At 35.1% G+C, this 19,388-nt stretch overlaps 2 protein-coding genes across 3 annotated transcripts in view; one reads left to right on the top strand and one right to left on the bottom strand.

The window, feature by feature from the left end:
* Nucleotides 1-19,194, bottom strand: part of LOC128995168 (serine/threonine-protein kinase mos-like) — a 27,953-nt gene extending 8,759 nt beyond the window's left edge. Inside the window, exon 1 of one of the 2 annotated variants that reach the window (XM_054420090.1) lies at nucleotides 18,564-19,194. In XM_054420090.1, coding sequence (XP_054276065.1) covers nucleotides 18,564-18,637 — 74 coding nt within the window. In that variant the 5' untranslated portion in view covers nucleotides 18,638-19,194. Of the gene's footprint in view, nucleotides 1-2,238; nucleotides 2,453-18,563 lie in introns of those variants that run through there. The other variant, XM_054420091.1, reaches the window with a different exon arrangement.
* On the top strand, nucleotides 6,002-17,622 carry LOC128995170 (FYVE, RhoGEF and PH domain-containing protein 3-like). The gene is made up of 10 exons (XM_054420093.1): nucleotides 6,002-6,101; nucleotides 6,803-6,933; nucleotides 7,428-7,649; nucleotides 7,997-8,183; nucleotides 9,346-9,509; nucleotides 12,713-12,991; nucleotides 13,942-14,025; nucleotides 14,240-14,305; nucleotides 15,736-15,792; nucleotides 17,386-17,622. The coding sequence occupies exons 1-10, from the start codon at nucleotides 6,002-6,004 to the stop codon at nucleotides 17,500-17,502; spliced, it is 1,407 nt and encodes a 468-aa protein (XP_054276068.1). The 3' UTR covers nucleotides 17,503-17,622.
* Nucleotides 19,195-19,388: the final 194 nt, after the last annotated feature.

Here is a 19,388-nt window from a genome sequence, read left to right as displayed (position 1 = left end):
TTATATGACGTGCAGCTTCATTGGCAAAAAATAATGCAAATTACATAGTAATGAAGCATTTCCAAAAAGCAAAAAATAATGTAAATTGTCTGTTACGTAAATATTGATGCATACATTATGAATCAACGTATCTTATAAAGTATGATGTGATCTAGTTTGAAATAAATACGACTTTCCGTCGTGACAGTAGCTGATTAAATAGTATTTACTCATTGTGCCATTTTTACAGCCAAAATGTCGTGTTATTTTCAATAATGTTACCAAACCAGTGGGCCACGGTCCGTAATATAGGCTACAGTAAATAATTTGTCAACATAGGTACCATTTTAGGCAAGGTTTCTGTGTTTGGATGTTATTAGAAACGGTAAGAGCACAATAAAATTCTACTGCGGATGAATTTTCTGTTGGAGAAATATAAGCCGAGTTATAAATGTCACAATGCGAGTTTGAGCATTTTGTAACCATATTATATGGGTAAGTTACATAGATTTTTAGGCTGCTCAGTGCACTTTAAGAATATATAGTTTAGAGATAAATTAAATGGTTTTTGTTGCCGAGTAGCGCTAGTAAACATGCACAACCCTTCTCGTTAGTCTAATAACATTCAAAGGCTCTCTAAGAGTTCAAGTTCTTATTTATATACATATCTATACATTATTATGTTTTCCCTAAGCTGAATGAATACATTGAAGTAACCTCTCTGAAAAGTCTGCAGTATATTGCAGTTTTCCAGCTCAATGACTTTCTAAATCATGCACATATTTCTACATAAATATTGTAAAATGTTATATCCAGTTGCTGTAAACCCCTATTAATTTAACAAAATATGGACACAGCTCAAATCGGCACCGTGCTCTTCTGCGCTTGTATTATTTTGTATTGTATTACACCATTGAAGATTTTTCCAACGATTGAAAGCATGTATGAGAATAATCTCATGAACCCATGATGATATTTTTAGAATATTTTGACAAACTATAGGGAAAAGGTGTGAAAAAGTCAGACACCAACCCGTGAATTAGATATAAGATAGTTCAATGAGAAATAATTGTCTACTGTGAAAAAAGGATTTTCCACTGATTTCGTAATGGGACGTTATATTTCAACACATGGCATGATACAGAAGAAAATCCAGTTTAAAATCAGAAAATAACATTGCAAATACTTCTTTTGGACTATTCAGTAACTCCCAATAAATGTGTGTTGTTTAAAATACAATTTTAAAATAAACAGCTGTTTTATTAAAAAGTATTATCCACATGACCAAAATGTAAACAAATCTGTGGAGGGATCTTTAAAGGCTTCTGGGACAGAGACCTAATCGAATTTACTTCGTTTTTCTTTTGATAACTCATTTACAGACCATGACCTTTCTTTGGACACCTCTACCAAGTTTCTACGCACAGCCGTTCTCTCAAATTAGTGGAGACAAAGTTTTCAATTAAATATTTAGATTCCCTCATGTTAATCTTATGAGAGAAAATCCAACTTTGATGGATGATCTTGTCCAAACTAATAAAGATATCAAAAAACGAAAAAGACTTTGCAAAACTACGGATCAGGGCAATTATTTTGACACTTTAATCATACAAATCGGTCCAAAAATGAGGGAGGAGTTCTGTTCACAAAAATCGGCTTAGCGTATTATATATATAGATGACTGAAATTTGTAAGTATACTACATATGGCAAAAATGGTGGTACCATGCAGGGGCTACATTATCAATGACTAATCCAATCATGGACAACTTAATGCGGCTATGATTGGGACACATTTTAAGATCAGCTTTTAAAAAATTATAAACTATTTAAAAGAAATGTTGATTATATCAAACTAGTATGGGTATCGTGAGTACTTCCATTAGTTACATAATCTTTGAGTTGACACTTTTAAAAATTATGACCGTTATTCGTTTTAAACAACTCCTTGTAATACTTTGCAATTGCTCATTTTTGAGCAACATGTAGGTACACTAGTTGTTGATAAGAGAACATTTCACAGAATCGATTTTTTTAATGGTACAGTTTAAACTATAGGTAACTAAGTTATCCTTAGTTGTTTGCTTTAAGTTCAGTAGTTCCCCTAAGGACCAGAAAAAATCCAATAATACAAAAGCAATAGTACAAGAGCTTATATTTTATAAACTCAAATAGATTTTTTAAAATTATGTTATTAGGAATTTTTTAAAGAAATACCTGTTTTTTAATGCAAACTATTGGATTAATATTGAAAACTTACTTCAGAGATGGTGATTTTAAAGGTGTGAGTAGGGAGGTTACACTCTTGACTATAGATGATGCCATTGTAAAATTATGTATCTTACTAATTGTAAATAAGTAAATTATTGTTTCCAACCAAGTGTAATTGTAGATATATTTAAAGCAATAAATTGCTGATTGTATTTATTAGTATTACTTATTGCTCATTGATAATATAGCCCTTGGCCCTTCTTTAAAATGATCCCAGATCCCAACCAGTTTGATCATGTTTGACTGTTTGACCTTGACCATATTAATAACTTTCTTTCCTCTTTTTGCCAAAATTGGCCAGCATTGATTAGACTTTAAAGCAGCGAAAATCACGATATTTTATCATTACGCTGTTTGTTACAATAATCATGATTATTACTAAAACTAATCATTGCTGCCAATGGTAAAAATCAAAATTAGGAAATGAAATAAGCATTATCAATTTCACATTCCTTAAGTGAGATTGACTAAAATGAAACAGCTAATCTTAGTTGAACATGGCTAAAACTCCTATATAACTTTATGAATACTAAATATAAAAACAAGATACAAATTGATCACCGACCCGTTAATTATATTTGCACGTAGTAGCCTAAGCTCATAGTACTCATCAGTGATGGCGAAAGCGAGGGGGTGGGGTGAACCGGTGAAAAGCCTTGACCGGGAATATTCGGGGAATTTTACCGGGACTCGGAAACGAGACGGGCCCTGCCACACGGTGCCCCCACACCGGGTGATATATGTGAGGTGCACGCTGCCACATATAAATTACGTATGATTAATAAGTTTTGTATTACGTTAATTTGTTAAAACCAGTAAAATCACTAGGACAGGTAATGAACAACCGCTAAAAACTGACACTACTTGACCGATTGATGGAAATTCTCCACACTGTACTAACATTAAGTCTACAATAATTACAAACTGTCTGCGGGTCAACTAAGGGGCAAGTTTTCGGCTCTCCGTCGACTTTGACCGAAAGGATGAGCTAATGAACCCTGCCATGAGGCCTAAATACACCTTGGTGAAGCGTTTTTTATTCCGCCGAGTGGGGAAGAAACCTCCCCACGTATAGTGAGAGCAGACGACTCGCCCAAGCCTTATTCTGAGGAAAATAACACTCACACCATCGTAAATTATCGCAAGTGCAAAGATATTACTATTTGTGCTCTAAATGTCCAGTGCCTGCCTAGTCTAAGGAATGAAAGTTTACTTGGGTCCCTTTTTGCAGAAGAAATTATCCTGATAATTAGACCAATTCGTAAATTACAAGGAAAAATGTGGTTCGGATTCCACTATAAACTGTAGGTCCCTTAGTTGCCATTAGCTGTATGGGCTATTAATTAACAGCTGTGTCTAAGGAACATGTCGGCCTTAGTCACTAACAAGACTACAAGATCGCGCCACTCATCCTACACTCATCCTTCACTCATATTTGGGTTAAAATACGCACATAGTGGCGTCCCCATCTTAAATAATTGATAATTGATAATTGAAAAATGCGATATCCTTAATTGAGGACCCAAGGACAAAATAGTGACAAGTAATTGCTTTAAGCTAGGCAATAAAAGTAGTAATTTGTAGCGTAGAAATTACTATGAGCTTAATTGCTGGTCGGGGAAGCAGGTTATTGATTTCTTCAATTTATTCCAAAACTATGCGTGCTTGTGGTACGTTTCTTCAAAGAAGTAGGAACGTCAAAGAAGCACCATCGCGACCACGGAACGCGTCTGCGACGATCAGTGATCACGCTTCACGCCCACTCGATTGAAAGATTCGCGCTTTTGCCGTGTTCGTGGGCGGCAGTAAAACTTCAAAGGCAGTTTTTATTAACTTCTCATTTTTATTTTGTCAAGCAAACCTCTAGTGTAAAACCTCTTCCTTTTGAGTAATCAAGGGCCTAATTATTGTGTTCACATTTTAATTGGAGGTGATTTTTTGTTTATGTTAAATCACTTTTCACTTACAGCATGAGGAGTGTGTTATGCTTACAGTATGAGTTACCGTATCATAAAATAATAGCAATTAGGTTTACTGTTGTCTTAATAAATATAATGTTAGTTTTATCTAAATTACTGCATTTTAGAACCCCCTTTCTAGAAATAAGAGAGTAACCAGATGAAAATTAGTATTCAAGCTATGGTTAATTATTTATAAGACGAGAGACAGTGCATTGAGGAGTAGCATTTTAAGTTTTCAATCATATATCCAACAAGGTTTTTTTTGCCGGATCTCATAAGTGATGAAAGAAAAATTTGGTTCACACATTTCACATAGTACGCGTTTTTAGTGATAATACTCATTGCTCGCGCGTTTACTAAAACACCGTCCTGTTCAAAATAACTCCATGGACGAAAAATTTTGGCGGTTGGCCAATGTTTGATCTTTGATCTTGATGATTTATCTCAAATGTCAAAACAAAACAAAACCGAGCCTAAGATAATGTTTAAAAAAAGTTGTTAACACTAGTCCTTATCATCTTAGGCCTAAGTTAAATTGATGTAAAAATTGTTTGGAATTGATTACTAGTTCAAGTGGCGTGGTTGCGTATATACTTATTTTTAGCGAACGTGAATTAAGTAAACTGAAGCTGTACCTACACTTCTCTCAGGTAGGGCCTTAAAGTTTTAAGAAAGTTAAGTATGAGTATACAGAATTTTCATCAGAAACAAATATATTTAAGAAACTAGGCTACCCTATAGTAATCAAGTAAAAATATTTTGTTTTAGTTCAAATTCATCTACAATAATGTAATTCTGTATTGCTCGTGATGTTTTGCAATCATTCAAATCGTTACAATTGACAACACAACTTTTCATACCTAACCTACCAGCTAAAGTCAACCTTAAGGGAATTAGAATCTCAACAAAACCTAACTTAGGGGTTTATTACTGTTATAAGCAGAACACTAGAAGTTAGCCTAATTAATGTACTTAAATGTATTGGGATTGAATAAATGATTACAGTGTCATTCCGGGTACACTTCCATATCTGTTGGCACAAACAACCGAATGAGTAATATCGATCGACATATCGATTATTCGATACATCGTTTGGTTAGTTAGGCAAGTTTAACCCCAACGATATATCAAATTAAACAATCAAATTAACAAAATTAGGTACTCATTCGGTTGTTTGTGCCAAGAGATATGGAAATGTACCCGCCATTCCTTTAGCGTTGCAATGTCATGGCTTAACTTAATGCTGGTTTATTGGTAGTTTTACACTGATCATTCTTTATAAATTTACCTTCTAGGCCTATATGAATCAAACATGACCAGAAAAATTTTCAAAAATGCTATTATCGGGAACAAGACACTTTATCGAGCTTACTTAAAAGCCTACTAACCTACTTTTATAACTAGGCTCTCCCCGGGACTGTTTTCACTTAAGTTTAGGATTATATAGAGGTTGCAACATTATCATTTGGCTGAATTCCATTGTTGATTGGCAGGATTTTAACTCGTTACCTCGATGACTTATGTCCTCCTCTTTACCACTAGACCATCTCACCTTTCGGAGTTTACTTAAGTTAACAGTAGGTAAATAAATTGGTCGTTAAATAGTATTACGAATCCCACAAATAGTATTGTTTTGTAAACAAGTTGATTAGGACAGACTCAAGAAGCTATCTAGCCTAATTAATTTTAGTTTTCAAGTATAACACATCAAACCGACCTATCTTGGTAACCATGAGAGATAGGCCTAGTAAGTTTGAGCTAATATAAATAAAGTTATTTGTTCTTTAGAGAATGGAGTCATGTCCAAGTACACCACAACCGACTCTCAGCCATGAATTGCGAGCTTTAATCAATCAAAGGAATATATTGACTGCAAAGTCAAAGTCCAAAGGTTAGTGGTGTAAAATGGCCTGGTGTTTTTACACTGTGGCTAGTGTGTAGACTAAATGTTCAAGCAGCTCTTTTAAATTTATAAAGTATTTGGCATTTATTTATTTTTAAATAACAAGGTCTAAAAAATAAATTACATGAGACATGAGTAGATTTCTCATGACAACCAGGCCATTGAAAGAGTGTGATCATTGTGAGCAAATAAATGGATCTAAATAGGGTTTAGTTAATGAATGTAAATAGTTCCTCTTTGATGGAAGTGTAGACCCATTGTTATATAATATGGTAGAAGTTTTGCTAACTTAGAAATATTCTCATGCTGTTTCAACCATACCACATCCCCGCCAAATCTTCACTCACTTAGCTCATTTTGTCCAATGGCAGTGAGATTCTACTAAAACAGGTTCTTATAAAAAACTATAGGCCTAGTATTCCTGGTTGATAATATATTGAATCCAGGTTAGTAACACAAGAAATATACGTGTGGTAGGTTTTTATTTTTCAAGAACTATTATTACAGGGTGTCTAACGGTCACGGAAATCACAGCAGTCGTGGAAAAGTCACTAATTTTACTTTTAGGCCACGGAAGTCACTAAAATTCCAACCTATGTTTGTTACTAACTAACCTTGTTGGGTGTTAGTTAATCATTATTTTTCTTACTCAAACAAATGGTTAGTAATTTTGTTTGTTATGTTATTAGTACTCAATGCTCTTGACAAGCAAATTGAAGAGAACAGAAAGAAGCAGCAGTTGGATTTAAGGAACAAAGTCATAGAAGAAATATTTACGTCAGAAGTATCTTACTTGAGTCAGCTAGAAGTTATTAAGAAGGTATCTATTTATCATATTTTACATAACAATTTTTTCCAATAAAACCTATTATAATTTGAAATGATGTTACAACTGAAACCTGTTTTTTTAGAGCAATCAATATTCAATATCATTATTAAATAGGTCTTATTAAACCGTTGAACCATAGTAAATGTACTTAATTAAATGCCTAATTTTTACAGTGCATCTCATAAACAATATCCAAATTTTATTTAGCCTACAAAAAAAGCAAAATCCTGATCAGAGGTCACAAAGAATCCAATACTGTCAAACTCGACCAGAGCCGCCAACCGTTTATTTTAGGTGGGCCTCTCGCAACAAGTTCGGCCTTCTTATGAGCTGCGCACAAAACCTTACCAAGATAGGATTTGAATCCTCAATCCGTATTGTCAAGGGACCTCTTTTTAGACCTGTCAACGACTGATTCGACCTAACACTAATAAAACTAGTGAACCCATAAAATAAGCTCGTTAATATTTTCTGTGATTTTCTAGTATTTCAAAGAGCCGTTAGAATCATCAGACTTGATCTCCGGCCCCACAAAACGAACTCTATTTGGAAACATTGAGTCCATATACCAAGTCAATGGGGAACTCGTAAACCAACTCAAAACAAGAGGAACCAATGTTGCTGCAGCGTTCCTGCATTTGGCTCCATTTTTCAAAATATATTCTATGTATGCTTACAACTACAAAAGTGCCATACGTTTACTAGAGGTAAGATACTAGAGATACTAGGTAAGAGGTACTAGGGGTACTATTTCCCAGTTTTAATTTTTTGAATTTTTATTCATAATGGTGGGTTTTTTACAAAGAAAAATCAGTTTCTAAAAAATGGCTCGAATTATTTTGATTTAAATTTAGCACTTTAAATTCTAGCAAAGTCATAGGCCTACTTATTTAATTGCTGTAAAATTACAGTTTTAAATATATTTTAACTTTTGTGATTTTCCCCTATAAAAATTATAGTTACAGCCTCCACTTACCCATGATAAGGGTTGTTCACAAGCTAAATGGGAGAAAGTATGTGCCAGGTTGCTAATATTGTATAACGTTGTTTGAAGGACCTGCCGACACACAACCCTAGACTAGGAGAGTGGATAAGAAGCCAGGAAAGACGACCTGAGGTGGGGAACAAGTTGAGTGCTCTGCTGATAACACCTATACAGAGACTTCCGAGGTACAGACTTCTGCTGAGACAACTGTTGAGTCTGACACCAGATAGTCATCCTCACAGGACCACACTTGTGGGTAGGTACACTCTACTCTTCGTCATTCAAACGCTCGAGAAACCAAAACTTTTCATAATTGAAAATACAAGCTCAGTCCGTAGAGAATCTCTTAATTCAAAGTTTTACCATACATTTTGATACAGATATGTCAAAATCCAAGCAGAGGGTAGGCCGATTTGGAACGCTCAATTCGTAGTTTAGTCTGCAGAACATTCTATAATTTGAAGGAGCATTGGACGAATTCCCTTCCTGTCATAAGAGGAAACTATAGATCCTATTAGCACAGAAGTTTGTCTTAAATAATGTCATTTTGTTATAACTAACTAATAAATAAGCTGTTGTTGCTTGTTGTAAAGTAAATCAAACAAGCCATTTAATTGTACCGTTCTGTACCTTAATAAAGTATTTAAAAAATGAACTCTTTGTAGTTTAAATGTTTTTAAATCGAACCTAGCTCGATAATTTAAACCTCTTGACAACTCAAATTTATTTGCTTGGCCCACCAATTTTGAATCATCAAGAGTCTGTATTGGTAAATTTGTAAAATGTTTGTGTCTGGTAAGAACTCAAATTTATCCTAAAACAGAAAATCTATTTATACTGTACTTATTTAATACGCAAGCATGTTTTTTGTGACAATTACTCCTCCTAAACTACTGAACCGATTGACATGTTTTTGGTGTCATTGGAAAGAGCGTAACGTGAAGTTGTGCAGGAAACTTTCTTTTTAGGGAAATAATCAGAGAGTGAGGCCCTGGGGCCCTTTAAAGTGTCGTATTTCTCCATAAGATTAACATGGGAAACAAAAATGTTTATGTAACTTCAGCTGTTGTTAGAAAGTGAGAAGAAGAACATATGTTAATTTTAAACAGTCATTAAGTTTGCTAATTTTACAGTTCGCTACAAACATTTACTGACTTGGTTGAAATTAAATGTTTACTATTTGAATTCGGGTTGGCGTAAATATTACAATGGAAAAAAGCGAGAGAGCCTGGATAAATTGATATATTCTGTTATGTACATCTTGAATATTTCCATAATCTTTGGGTCGAATCTTTTAAAGTCATCAGAAATTATGAACCTTATTCCTTTTAAAATAACGCCTCTAATACTTAGAAATTGCTCGAATTCGAGCAACAGGGACACTATCATTAAATCTGTGTTTTTCTTCCGTTATACAGAGGCAGTGAAAGAGGTAGAAAATGCTACGTCACACATTAACAACCTAGTTTTTGAGCAAGAAACACACTCAAGACTACTGACACTTCAAAATTGTTTGCTCCGCTCGAAACCTTGTATTGTTGGGCCTAACAAGAAACTGTTAAAGGAAGGAATACTTATGAAGGTAAATTTTGTTTCTATTCATGCTGACCGCTTAGCCAGCCACGACTTTCTTTTCATAGTCATATAGTCAAGTCGTTGCAAAATTCAAACTTATTTAAATTTTAAAATTTGTTTGTGAAATTAATGTGAATACTGGATTAACTAAAATAAAGTGGGCAAGTCTGTTTTTTTTTTATAATCTTGATTTATAGTAGGAATATAAAGTCAATTATGGTTAGAAGAGATGTAAAATAATTGTTTTCAAGTTATTGTAATTACTGAAAAAACAAACAAATTATACGTCTAATAACACTAGTAGTAATATATTTACTTACACTATTTGGTCTGATGATGATTGGAGTGTCCAATCAAAATCTATCACCACTTCCCATCTTTCATATGTATTTACCGTCTTGTGATTCAACAGTATAACTGTAAATATATTATTACTAGTGTTATTATACGTATAATTTGTTTGTTTTTTTCAGGTAATTTAATAACACCTACGATGCTGATCAGGAAGTAATTCTGTGATTACTGTTATCTTAAAATCAAATTGTATAAGCAAAATCAAGATTCATACAAAAGTGACTGCAATTTTTCCTTGCTTTATGGCTCACATTACCTTCTACTATCTCATTACCTGGCCCAGGGCCGGTTCTAGGAATTTTCCAGAGTTAAGCGAACACTCGAATCAGCGCCACTTAGGATTCCCCCCCCCCCCCACAAACCAATAACATAACATAACCGTATTTGTGATTTTTTTCCCAATAAGAAGAACTTTTTTTATAAGCTTAGGTTAGAAGAATACTTGCAATAAAAGACTGTTTATTATTCGCAGAAATTTAACATTTTTACACTTTTACTCATCATATAAACTTAAGCAAAACCAAGGCCACAATAAAAAAAAAACAGGCCGTAATCAAGGCCACACTAAAAAAACAGGCCGTAATGCTCGTCAATCATGACGTCACGATAGAAGACGGCAATGACGTAATTAAGGTTATGTTTTTGTTTTCCATGAAAAGATTAAAACAAGCAGCTGATCACAAACGGTAAACATGACTTCTTTGGGCTGACTGGACTCGCCACCAGATGATTTAAACAAAAATCTAGTTTTTTACTTTCTCCCCCTATACCATAGTATATGGAGAAAGTATTGTTTTCGTCAAAATTTTCGAGTTTGAGTTTTGAGTGGATATATTCGTTTTGGGTCCCCCTGGACCCAAAAAAGTGGTTTTCGAAGTGATGTCTGTGTGTGTGTGTGTGTGTCTGTGTGTGTCTGTGTGTCTGGATGTGTACAGAGCTAGAGACTACACATGTTGTCCGTTTTCGATGAAATTTGGTATGTAGTTTCTAATCAATGGTATCTCTAGGCGTTTTTTTTCATTTTTTTGAAATTTTGATTTTTAATGGGAATTTTCCCATAAAAACCCATAAAAAACCGGAAAAATCGGATTTTCACAAAAATGGCCCAAACGATTTTGATAAAAATTTAGTATGTTGTAGCCCTTTAAATTCTGAACACAATGATACAAATCCCATTTCTGTAAAAATTACGGTTCAAAAGTTATGGTAAATTATGTTATTTTCCCATAAAAATCCCATAAAATAACGTAAAATAGGATTTTAGACAAAAAATCCAATTTTATTTAACATAGTATGTTATGATCCTTACAATTTTGATAGTTTTTCTCATTTCTTAGAAATTTTTATTTTTAATGGGTATTTTCCCATAAAACCCCATAAAATGACGGAAAAAAAGATTTTCCCAAAAATGGCCTGAACGATTTCGATAAAAATTTAGTATGTTATAGTCCTTTATATTCTGAACAAAATGGTACAAATCCCATCTCTGTAAAAATTACGGTTCAAAAGTTATTGTAAATTATGTTATTTCCCCATAAAAACCCCATAAAATAACGGAAAAGGAAAATCATATTTTCCCAATATTGGCTCGAACGATTTTGATAAAAATTTAGTATGTTACAGTCCTTTAAATTCTGAAGAAAATCTTACAAATCCCATTTCCATATATTTACTCTCACCGCTTACACATGATAAAGGCATAGACTAACCAACACAAGTAGACTTCTCATCCCATTGTAAATTTTGAAGCACGTTTTTCGTGTCTAGTTCATGTAAGTGACACAAAGGCGCTAGTGTCGATAAAACTTTGTTTCCGTTATTTTAGGGTTAATTTCTTTATTTGTGCTTTACTGTATGGTTATATAACTAGGGGACAAGTTATTGTTTATGATTAGATCGTATTATTTGGTTAAACGAGGTTTTAAATGGCTGTAATAACGGGAAACAAATTGTAAACAAAACACGACCTCTACATAAACCGTACAGAACTAACAATAAAATTGTCTTCAGCTGTTGCATAAGGATGAGAAATCTACTAAGGGAGTATGTTTTATCTATGATAAAGGTAGTTGACAAACTTATGGGAGAAAGTATGTGTCAGAATGCTGATACCGTTTATTATCTTCCTCTTCCAAATTCGCCTTACCCTTTTTATAATAAGTGCCAGACGTTTTCTTTTTTTCTGCCATTGTTTTCTTAGTATTGGCTCGCTAGATGTTTTACTCATTTATTCAGTTTATACTTTCTTCTTATTTAATGCGCTATAATTATAAATTAAACTTAAAACACTCGTAATCATTCACTTATCAACAATCATGAATCATCAAAATAACGCCATTACGATACCGATACACGCTATACGCTAATACACTAAAGAGTGCAATACAACGTTGTGCTCTGTTCTAGGATAAGAGTCAGAAGGGAGGGGGAAGTTTCTTGTTGTGATAATTGGCGCTGCACGCTTGCTTATCTCATCTCGAGTATGAGTGAGTCGTGAAATAAAACCCACAGGAGCCGCGCCGTACGCTGCCGAGCGTCAGCTCACTACAAAATCGAAACTGCAAATTAATGGCATTGAGTCCTTGAATTGTAGTGCTGTAAACATTTTTCAAGTGCTGTTGGTACAAACAGGATGAATGCCTTTATTGTGGTATACTTGAACTCTGAGCGAAAATAAACAAAATTACGTTGTTCACGTAAAAAAATTGTTCCGTTGGCGTCACGGCGCCACTTTTTCGTGGCGCCATATGCGGCCGCGTAGTTCGCGTATGGGTTAAACCGGCCCTGACCTGGCCCCACATCGCGGGGTTAGCTTTAATTATAATTCTGTAACTATTGTCTAATTTTCTTGGTCAGATGAGTGCTAATGGCCAGAAGGCGCAGAAACGTTACTTCATCTTGCTTAGCGACAGTGTTGTGTACTGCAAGCTACTCGCCAAAGAGGAAGGAATGCCTCACGAGAGCGGGTCGCTACAATCCTGTTGTGTGCTGCCCATTGGCAAATGCAGCGTCGAGAACGTTCTCGGTCAAGGTGTGTTCAACTTGACTTGCCGCAGCGAGACCTACATTCTGTTCTCGGAACACCGCGAGGACGCCTCAGATTGGGTTACGGCCATCAGAGATGCGATAGCACAGGTACATTACCAATAGTCATTTTAGAAAATTAATTTTTTTTATTGGTCTAAAGCATTAGATAGGTTTGTAATTGGTTTTAATTTTTGCTTGAACAGCAACTGTTTAGTACTGTTTATTCTGCATATGGAACAGAATACTCTGCATAAAAGTGGAACAGATTTCATGCTCTCGTAAAACCTCTCATGAAGTCCTACCGTATTGCCTACTAAGACCAAATAATATCAGTACTAGGCATAGGTTTTGTGTCCCTTTACTGTGTATCCATTCAAAAGTTTTATTAATCGTTAAATAAAATGTGTTACTAATTACAATAGATTTCATCAAATATCACCATAAAAATAAATTAAATAACATGACTAGGCCTACAAAAACAGCTTGAATGATATTAAACATTTTATGCCTAGTATTCCAGATAGTAAATAATCAGTTCTAGCAATCTCAATTGGGGAGGAATTAATTTGGTTACAATAAATAAACAAATTACCAATGTCCATATATTTTGCCCTTGGACTCAAATTTTTTCATTTAAGCTATCTGAACTCTGATAGCTGAAAAAAGTTCCTAATACTTTTAATACCACATTTCAGCAATCTCAGCTTAAGTCATAAAATCGAACAAAAAGTTTGTTCTTCAACATATTACTCATTTTGACATTTTGACATTTTCAATTTTATATTGTTTGTAAACAAAAGATGTCTTTCCTAAGTTAATCTAAAAATAAGTTATGATTTATGATGGTTTATACATGTTTAATTAATTTTACTTTTGGCTTTCATACCATGAATCAAATTAGGACATAATGTAAATAAAACTATGTAAAAAGATGACAAGCAGATCTTTACTTTCTCTCTGTACATCTAAGATTTATAACAAGATCTAGATTTTCAAGGAAAACCAGTATTTTTTTAAAGGGTTTCTGCTTTGAAATAATTGTCACTTTTTGTTTACAGCATCACGAGAATTTGCAAACTCTCAGAAAGAAAAGTAGTTCTCGTCACACCCTACAAATGACCAGGAAAAGAAAATTGCTAAAAGTAAGTGCATAGGATTTCAACTTACCTTCTCAGTTATGTTAACGACAATAATAATCCTGCACAAACAATCAACTGTCAAATCATTAAATCAAGCCATTTCAATTTCTAGAACAAGAATTTCTACTAAGATATTTAAACCAATTCAATTTGTACATTAACACCAAGTTAGAATAAATATTTGAAATAATATTGTTTTCTTTTTTTTTATTTGCAGGAAAATAACAATCCAAACAACGGAGAGAGTCCTATGAAAAAAATGAAATCACACACAAGCAGTCAAGTAAGTACTGTACATTCTGGTATGGAAGTACTGTGGATTATTTGTTAAGAGAATTATAAGAATACTTTTATATATAAGATAAACCCGTATTTGTAGTTCTAGAACTCCCATGCATATTTGTAATTGACTTAGTAAACGGAATTAGACAACATATACAGGACCATATTTAGAACCTTCCTGGCAGCTCACACCAGAGAGGCTACTCTATTCCGATTCAAGTTGTATTTCTACTCGATGAACTCGATCCTTTGTTTTCAATGATCCGATGGGCGAAAATACCTGGGAGACTACAAGTGAGGTCCAGCCTACCTCTACAAGGGCCTTGAGTCCAAAGTTAACCGGTCCTCATCCACCCCACCAATCAGGTTGTTTAGCTTTCCACGCCACTCGGACCACTCTTCAGAGGTCATTCGTCTTGAGCGGCCTTGCCCAGTTGACATCCTGATGTTTGAGCTGGCCTGCCGTTTCCCGAATTACATCCACACTGGTTCACAGTAAAACCAGGTTTCACACATCCAAAACAGGAGACGGTCCTCGGCTTGCCACATTCTCTGGCATAGTGACCAGTCTCCTGGCACCTAAAGCACCGTACATTCATTACACCATTGGACGCTTACCCTGCCTCGTGGGCCTTTGTTCGTAGACCTGGTTCGAGTTTGAGCCTACCGTACAACCAGTAGACTTTGCCTCAGGAGATGATGTCTCAAAATTACGCCTTTCGTAGGTGGCAGTCTCAGGGTGCTTCTCAATTTTCTTCCTGGGAACGTAGGCAATTTCCAAAACCAGCGCTACGTTTGGTGAAGGAGGGGGTTGGAAGGCCACCTTCTTGGCTCTAACGCATATAAGCCTCATAATCTTCAGCCAACTCAACCATCTTGGCCAGGTTGCTGAAGACACGCCGGTGTACCATGAGTTTGTATTCTGGACGCATGTTGTAGTCTCTACACGACGTAGTCTCTAAAGTGTTCGCCCTCACCCTGTGTCCTTTTCTGGATCTCCTCATCCAAGTTCCTTCAATATCCTGGTGGGAAGGACTTCAAATTGATACCGGAAAGCTTTGAAGGAATACAGGAGCTCCTTGCAGTTCCTGTACCATAGAAGTGCTGAACCTTGCAGCAGGTCCTCCGACGATAATAATAACAACGAGGAATAACACAGGGTCTCATCGGCCATCAAACCTTAAACCCCACTTCCGTACCTTGTTGCATACTTTGGAGCAGTCCTTCGGCTCCACCCTGCTGGCCTCATTTGAGTCTTGTGGCACCCCCAAGCTAGAAGGACGGACTGCTCTCTCAGATATATCATTGGGCCGCTGCCATCCCTTGGGTCTGCTTGGTAACCCAAAGGTAGGCGTGGGAGCAGCCACAACAGGGGACGTAGGGTTGGCAGGCCAAATTTGAATCTTCAACTAATAAATTGCTTTATTTCAGGATGAAGACAAAATGAAACAACATTGTGACGGGAAGGAAAATCCTCAGGCTTGTCAGGTAAAAATATAAAATTCGGAATGCAAAATACACTGATTGCTATATTTATGACATACTGTGAAAAATGTTAACAAATAAACTTTGATTCAAAGTATTCAAAAACTAGGATTTGAAATTTTTGCTGAAAGGTTTTCTGGATACTTTCTTTATGCTTTCTTTATGTTCAAGAAAGCTTTAAAACTTAAAAATAAAGCTAAATTTTCTCTTTCAATACTAAATTTCATAACAGAAGTAGAAAGTGAGTCATTACATATTGGAGACCATATGTTTAAAGTGCACAAATTTATTGAGCACTTTAAATATACAGTAGACTCCCTCTTATCCGGACTCCTCGGGACTGAGGCCAGTCCGGATAACGGTTTTTCCGGTTAAACCGACGTCCCCAAAATCTTGTTAAAACGGACCGTTTAAATGCATACTCTATATAGTATTTGACTTAAAATTAGGAGAGCATTGTATTTATACACGTAATCACTGGTCTCAAATCTTTCCCACAAGAACAGTTGTTTCACTACCGCCCACTTCCTGCCAATCTAGTCCGGTTAAACCGATGTGCTGATAAAAATTATCCGGATAAAGAGATAACATTTCTACCGAGTGTAGTCCGGTCAAACCGATGTCCGGTTAAAAGGTGTCCGGATAAGAGGGAGTCTACTGTAGTAAAGAATATTTAATCCACTTTCACTCGTGTATTGAACGTTGCCTTTCTTAATTTAGGCTAACCATTCTATTTGTTAGTACAAAAATTAAGAATGCTTTGGCGTGTTTAATGTGTAAACTTATACAACAAATTAATATTGTTTCCAGTAAAAATTATCACTTACTTGTTTTCTAAAATATTATAAAGTTTGTTGAATTTTCTTCAACCAATTGTACGTTTTAGAGTAAGTTATCATGGATTCTATGTTTTCAATGCTAGGCTATGGTGTGGGGTTGTTCCTAGGTTAGATGGTAAACGAGGGAACGACTGATCTATTTTGGATATTTGCCCCTGGTCTATTTTAGTTCCTTACCGACAGCCATGCAAAAATAAAGAAAAAAGAGCAACAAGTTTGTTCCTCCTCCGGGGATTATGGGGGTCCTGATAAGGGGCTAAAGAAGGGTATTGCTTAAAGTGAGAAAAACAGTATTCAAAAGAAATGACAAGCAGTACCAGAACAAAAGAAAGAAATAAATAACTATCCACTATGCAAGAGAATGATTGAAGAAATATCTAGGCTTACAAAGGGATAGTCTGTACAACCACCCAAGACGAAGAATTAGCCTACCTCTTAAATGACTTTCCTATCTTCAGATAAACTGTAAAGCCTATGTCCCATGATGCGTTGCGCACGGCGTGAGGCGTCCCACGAGGCCTGCGGGGGTACGCGCCAGAGTGGCACGGAGCGGGGTTGCGTGTCTGTTCCCGTTAAATATCGGTAAACATCACGGGTCGGAGCGAGGACCGCCCTGCGCTAGTCCTATTCATTACATGTTTCGTTAAATTTAAAATTTAAAAGAAATTAAGTAAACATTAATTTACCACTCTGACTAAACTGTGATTATTTGTCTATCAAATGTGCATGATTTAAGTTATATTTTGTATGTTTACAGGAAACAGTTCAGAAGAACAACTATTTGCAGTCAATCAAATCGTTATTTATGACTTTTGGAGAAACTGTCAGAACCTACATGTTCCCTGGGCCGTCTTCTAGATCGTCAAACGTTTAACAGATCTGGAAATCTTCAAACCTGTAGAATTGTATTAATTGTACAACATATTTTATGATTTTGGTGCTTTAGACTGCGTTATGTCTTGACTGTCCCACTTGTTATTAAACTTAAGAGTTTATTTTTTACTAGATTATTTACAAAGTGTAAAATAAGTCATAAAAGAATATTAATTTCAGATTTAAAAAATCTTTGGTATAAATATTTTACTGTGCTGACTAAGTTTTTATTGTGTTGTGTAACTGTACTTGTGCTATCAAGTTAAAACTTGTGTAGGTTGTATTTTTTTATTGAACTTTTGTAAACCAGATATTTGTATCAATAAAAAGTACCCAACAAAGTAATTTTATTTTTGTCTATCCCAATAAACAGCAACTATTAAAAAATGTTAGTGGAGGGTGACGTTATTTGCACCGGAGTAGTGATTTTCAAACAAAAAATGTGGATTTTTGAACGAGGTTCTCTGTGAGTGTTTTTCACTGTGCCATTTCATAAAGAGTATTAAAGTTTTACTAAAGTTAGACAATACACATTGTCATCATGAAAAATAATAATACTGTTAGTCTATTGTTTCTTATGAGAGATATAGTCTATGAAAAAACTAAGAGATTTGAACTTGAAGGTCTGTAATAAATTAAATAACCTAGGTATTGTCTTTGCGGGTGGTTTTTTTGTCTTGTTTGGTCATGGTTATATGCTTATATATGGGCTGTAATTTGTAAAGAAACTACGCTACTGCTTTGGTCTTGTACAAAACGTTATTGGAGATTAATGAAGTTTATAGTGTATTTTTATACCTAATATTTGCATGAAATGCAGTACCTAACTTAATTGGACACTGATAAATGAATTGTTCGCCAAAACCTCAACATAGGACTACCATTTAAAAAAAAATCATACAAACATGATTAAATTTTGCTGAAAGATACCTTTTTATTAATGTTCTATTTTTTATTTAGATAAAAATTAAAATATCAAAAGAAACTAAACTGTTTTTAATCAAGACACTAATACAAGACAATATTATTAAAGAAAGAAAATAAAAACATACCTTACCTTACCTATTAGGCCACTTAAACCTCAGAAGGTTTTTGGCCTCGCCAACAATGCCTCGCCATCTCTCTCTGTCTTGCATCCATTGAGCCTCTGCCCCCAATCTTCTCAAGTCCTTTTCCACTTGGTCCTTCCAGCGAAGCCGTGGTCGTCCCAAGGGCCGCTTTCCTCTTGGTAGTCCTTCATTTATCGCTTTAACTGTTGCATTTTGTTCTCTTCTTGCGATATGGCCTGCCCACCTGAGTCTTCTGCTTTTGATTTGGGCTATTATGTCCGGGTCTCTGTATAGCTCTCAAATCTCTTTATTAGCTGAGTATTCTCCATATTCCATCTTCATTTATGGGACCATAGATGCACCTTAAAATTTTGTTTTCAAACACCATCAGCTTTTTTCGTATGATAATAAAATAAAAACATATGCTTAAATATTAATTAAATAACCATAGAGGTTAACCATATCTTTCCCTTTGTGTTTCTTTTCAGAGTTTAGTCAGGAAAACGTTTCGTAGGTCTTATAATTCTGCCTCTTGATGATTGTTTTATTGCAGCTTCTTGATTGGGAGTAGTTGATCGAGAAAAAGGTTTACTTTTATCTTGAGATATTCTAGATGGTGTAGTAGTTGTTCTTTCAGCAGTATTTGATAGGGAAGAGTTGTTTTGAGTAACAGTAGTAAATGGCAGAGGATCTGACATTATATCTTTGATGGATAAAGGAATAGGATTGTTCGGTTTGGTTGTATTACCTTTGTAAGGCAAAAGGTGGTGTCAATTCCTTCTCATCGTAGTGTTTCCTGTCTTAACCCAGTATGACCTTGGCTCTTGTCCTAAGCTGA

This window comes from Macrosteles quadrilineatus, unplaced genomic scaffold, assembly GCF_028750875.1.
Source record: "Macrosteles quadrilineatus isolate MER2022 unplaced genomic scaffold, UCM_ALF_1.0 Scaffold_5__1_contigs__length_97177068, whole genome shotgun sequence".
Lineage (NCBI taxonomy): Eukaryota > Metazoa > Arthropoda > Insecta > Hemiptera > Cicadellidae > Macrosteles > Macrosteles quadrilineatus.
The sequence above is the reverse complement of the archived record's forward strand: the minus strand, read 5'-3'. Positions and strand labels throughout refer to the sequence as shown.

Coding starts and splice junctions, on each gene's coding strand:
- LOC128995170 (XM_054420093.1), top strand. CDS start 6,002: ATGGAGTCATGTCCAAGTACACCACAACCGACTCTCAGCCATGAATTG. Junction 6,934..7,427: donor AGCTAGAAGTTATTAAGAAG/GTATCTATTTAT, acceptor GTGATTTTCTAG/TATTTCAAAGAGCCGTTAGA. Junction 12,992..13,941: donor TCAGAGATGCGATAGCACAG/GTACATTACCAA, acceptor TTTTGTTTACAG/CATCACGAGAATTTGCAAAC.